This window comes from Apium graveolens, chromosome 8, assembly GCF_009905375.1.
Source record: "Apium graveolens cultivar Ventura chromosome 8, ASM990537v1, whole genome shotgun sequence".
NCBI lineage: Eukaryota > Viridiplantae > Streptophyta > Magnoliopsida > Apiales > Apiaceae > Apium > Apium graveolens.
The window spans coordinates 261,502,363-261,506,626 of NC_133654.1; the positions used below are offsets into that span (position 1 = coordinate 261,502,363).

The window sequence follows — 4,264 nt, forward strand, 5'->3', positions numbered from 1 at the left end:
TATTTATTTCATCTAGTTACACAATGGTTTTTATTAAGAAACAAATGTATGAGATACTTTAGGCAACGGTTTTTTGTTTTTTGGGTATTGTGTTTTAGCTATCACTACAAGAAATTTATAAACACACAACAATTTTGCACCGTTGTCTGAAAGATAGATTTTTCGTAGTCTATTCAGCATTTTTCAATACTTGTTAAAATCAATAAGGCACAACTGGTATTCTATATTAACCATTGTTGAAACTTTTTTAAACAGTTTTTTTATTTTTATTTTAAAATATGTGCACAAATCTTTAGAAAATTAATCTCATTATTTAAAATAAACCAATTTTAAAATAAAATGGTATTATGGTAATCCAATTGTTATTTCACAATTGAAATTAAATCAACAATACAAAGGTTCTCTACAAGAATTACAACTATAATTTAAAAAATTTATTTCTAAACATGCTTATTAATGTACACAATAAATAGTTTGCTTAGGTATTTAGTCTATTTTTCCAAACAAGCAAGGGAATGATCATTCCAATTAGCACACCAAGTCTTAGTTCTTGTTCTTGCCCACCAAGTTCTTGTTCCAAGTATCATATATACATGAAGGTTTTCTGCATCAAGAATTAAATGTGAGAAGAATATATAGAACATCAAGAACAGTTAAAAAGAAGGCAGAAAAAAATAAAATTAAAGAGTAAAACCTATAATTAACAATATTATGCCTTCACCCAATTTGTAGATACAGCCAGTAGCATTACAGAGATAATAAACATCAACCACTACAAGCAATATCATGGCCAGGAGGGTATCTAATATACAAATTTATAATAAATATAGAAACATTCACTTAATAAAAGAATATTAATTTTTGATATTTTTAATATATGGCTAACCCTAAGAGTTTGTGTGTTCTTGTGTATAATTAATTATTTTCAACTAAAAGAGAGGTTGAGAAATATGAAAAATCTCGGGAAAAATGTTCCGTTATTTCGCTGTTACCGAAAAAATTATCAAAAACGTTGAGATAATGTTCATTTTGGAACATGTTTTCCCGTCATGAAAAGGGGAAGTCATTTTCCACAAATTTATCACTTTTCTTGAACGAATTTTGCTCTCTTGAAAAATATTTAATTTCCAAAAGACCAAACAAACACAGGAAAATATTGAAGTTTTCTTTCTGAAAGTCAAACAAACACAGAAAAAGCATTTTGCGGACAAGTATTTTCCGAAAACAAATGGAGCCTAAGACTACCTAAATTTTAATAGATGAGCGTCACCCTTGTCATATGATCCAGGTAAGGCAAATGCAGTATTTGTGCTAAAAACATAATTTTCTGTCATAACTTCCCTTCAATGGAACTCTGTAGGCATAAAATAAGATGCAAAAATTACTTTTTACTAGAAATGTAAACTGGGGGAAAACTTACTGGACTTTGTAATAGTTAAAATAACGATCGAATCCAACGACAACGGCCCCGACCTGTACAGCATAAAGAATTAGTTTGAGCAGGGAAGCAGTGGGAGTATATAACTTTTTAAATAAGCTAGAACTATTTTTAACATGTAATGAGGAACATGTAATTCATTTTTCTTTGAGGCAATTAGTAAATTCCAGATAAACTTATAGTAGCAGCATGTATTCAAAGCAATAACTAACATTCTCATCATGCTCCATATAAAACCCAGGCTTAAGCTCGATCTTTTTCCCACCATCATCCTGTAAAAGAGAACCCTGGAGGCTATAAGAGTTGCAATGTGATTCCCTAAAACAAATATATTCTTAGTATTCTCATATAATCTGATAGTATTCTCTTATAATCTGATATCAAATATGATGGGGAGTTTAGTGGTTACCTGAATATTTAACCATAATCCCGGTGGCTTCAACTGCCCAGCCAAATTCAATTGCCCAGCCAAATCTCCAACAGTAACTACTTGAAAAGAGCTGGAATCAAACTCATGTGGCCGAAAGGGAACTCCCTGGCTTACTGTCCAAGTTTACAAGGAAGATTGTTACCATCCAGAAAAATCATTGTCATCATTTTAATAAAGACTATTGGCAACTCTTTTTTTCCCATGATTAAGTCTTATGAAATCTCCAACAAGACTAATTAAAAAATTGACTTACATGATATATTGCTGAGAGCACTCAGGGTGAAATCCACTGAAAACCATCCTGTTGTACTGACACCATTCACAATGTATGATTTCTTGCTGTTGTTGAAAACATTTGAGATGTCAGAATCACTGTCAAGAGTAAGTTCCCGAAAACAGATCCCCACTCCATCGCTTGTGAGTTGCACGTCACACCACATAATCATATTGGGCAAACCTTTCAACAATGCCCACTTGTACGCGATCATACTGGAATCAGGAAATATCCCAGAAAAGCCACCACGTGCGATGGCTACAGGGGCATCTCCTGTCAAAGAATTATAAATCTAAATTGACAGGCACAGGGCAACTTGTACTACCAAAAGAAGGGTAGAAATAGTACCACTGAAAGTTTTCCACACAGTGCTAGTGTTAGCAGCATGAGTAATAAGCATGTACAAGCAAAGAAGCAGTGGGAGTTGCAATGTAAAAGAGAACCCTGGAGGCTATAAGAGTTGCAATGTGATTCCCTAAACATTCACTAAAACAAAAACAAAATTCCCTAAAAACACAAATCCAATTCACCTGATTAGTACATAAACATGATCCCATATATATTGGCATTAAAAAATTAAAGGGGGACGAAACATACTTGTAAGAACAAGAAGAACAAAATTCATTTTTTACTGTATGGCCAATACCAATTCCTCCAATACCACAACTACCTTTCTGAAACCACACAAATCACAAATAGGGGTCAGCAAGATTCATCAAGAATTCAAAAGGGTATATCAAAAATCCAACAATTAACATAAAGAACCCATTCACTGGTTGTTTTCAGTTTTAAGAACCCGCCCTCACTTTCGTCATCTACGGACTATAAAACTAGAATCAATCAGCAATTACAAGATAAGCTGGAAATTATAACTCAACAATAATAATAAAAAAGAAAAAAGAGGGTAACAAGTTTCAGACCTCCTGGTACAGTTGTGACGAGTGAGAGCGCAGTTGAGTTTTGACATTGACAATGTGTTTGACATCCCTGAGCCAGAGACTATCGATAATCTTAGTAACAAAATCTTCATTCTCTCTATCCTTCATAAAATCGTGAAAAACATCATCATTTTCAACTTCAGCTACTGAGATGGTGATTTTGTTGGAAAGAGAGGAAGTAACAAAACGAGGAAGGGGGTGGTCAGATAAGTGGTGGAACAACAACTACTCATATTCATTCCCCCGAATGCCTTTCTCTTTGATTTTAATTCAATTATTAATCTGCAAGTTGGGAATAGAAGCTGTTCCCATGGAGTAAATTAAGCACAACAATCATAGAACCTAACCTTAGCAAATGATAAACAACTTATATGCAATTCATATGCAATTTTGTTAAAGAGAAACAAGATTGGGTGAGGGAGATGGTTAAGGGAGATGGAAGAGTAGAGACAAGCACGAGAAGAAGAGGAGAAGAGGAGAAGAAGAGGGGTCAGATCTAAGAAAGGGGAAGGGGAGAAGTAGGGGGAAATGAAAATTAGAAGGAAGTGGGAAATCAAAATTAAAGGGGGAAACCAAAAATTGTGTGAAAATGAAAAAAATCATAAAATATTTTTTTATTTATATATTATAATTAAATACTTATTTGTATTTTACTTTATATTAATAGAATAATTTTTATTTTAAATAATTTCACATAATTTTATATACAAAATTATTTGAAACAAATTTGAAAATTTTAAATTATTTTTCTACATAACAAAAATTAATATATATTAACATTTTGCAAGATGACCCTAAAAGCATTTTTTAAGAAATTAATTAATTAATCAAGAAATAGTCTTATTTTTTTGAGTTGCACTTCTATTCGATTTTCAACAAAAAATCATACAAGATAAATTTAAAATTTTATGAATAATTCTTTTTATGATTACAATCAATATATCTCAATACAGTATTTCCTCACATAAAAGATTATTTTGAATTTTTTAATAATTTTTTCGTATGATTAAAATCAATATATCTTCGTATCTGTATGGTCGGATCATTGAAAAAATGAATTAATAATCCTGACGTGCAAGATGGATTTCAAATTTTTTAATAATTTTTTTTAATGAATAAAATTGATATATCTTAACATCCGTATGGTTGGATCGTCAAAAAAATCATTTTAAAAATTAATCTAG

The 4,264-nt window shown here is 31.5% G+C and overlaps 1 protein-coding gene across 6 annotated transcripts; it reads right to left on the reverse strand.

The window, feature by feature from the left end:
• Positions 1 to 321: 321 nt before the first annotated feature.
• On the reverse strand, positions 322 to 3,618 carry LOC141676868 (glycerophosphodiester phosphodiesterase GDPDL3-like). Of its 6 annotated transcripts, none has more exons than XM_074482586.1 (9): positions 3,063 to 3,618; positions 2,740 to 2,816; positions 2,491 to 2,649; positions 2,122 to 2,400; positions 1,848 to 1,981; positions 1,651 to 1,710; positions 1,421 to 1,473; positions 1,246 to 1,311; positions 322 to 604 (listed from the first exon to the last, which is right to left on the reverse strand). In XM_074482586.1, the coding sequence occupies exons 3-9, from the start codon at positions 2,540 to 2,542 to the stop codon at positions 544 to 546; spliced, it is 705 nt and encodes a 234-aa protein (XP_074338687.1). In that variant the 5' UTR covers positions 2,543 to 2,649; positions 2,740 to 2,816; positions 3,063 to 3,618; the 3' UTR covers positions 322 to 543. The 6 variants fall into 6 exon arrangements, with proteins under 6 accessions (XP_074338687.1, XP_074338686.1, XP_074338683.1 ...); XM_074482585.1 differs by having other exon boundaries at positions 2,122 to 2,412; XM_074482582.1 differs by having other exon boundaries at positions 323 to 604; positions 2,122 to 2,415; positions 3,063 to 3,616.
• Positions 3,619 to 4,264: the final 646 nt, after the last annotated feature.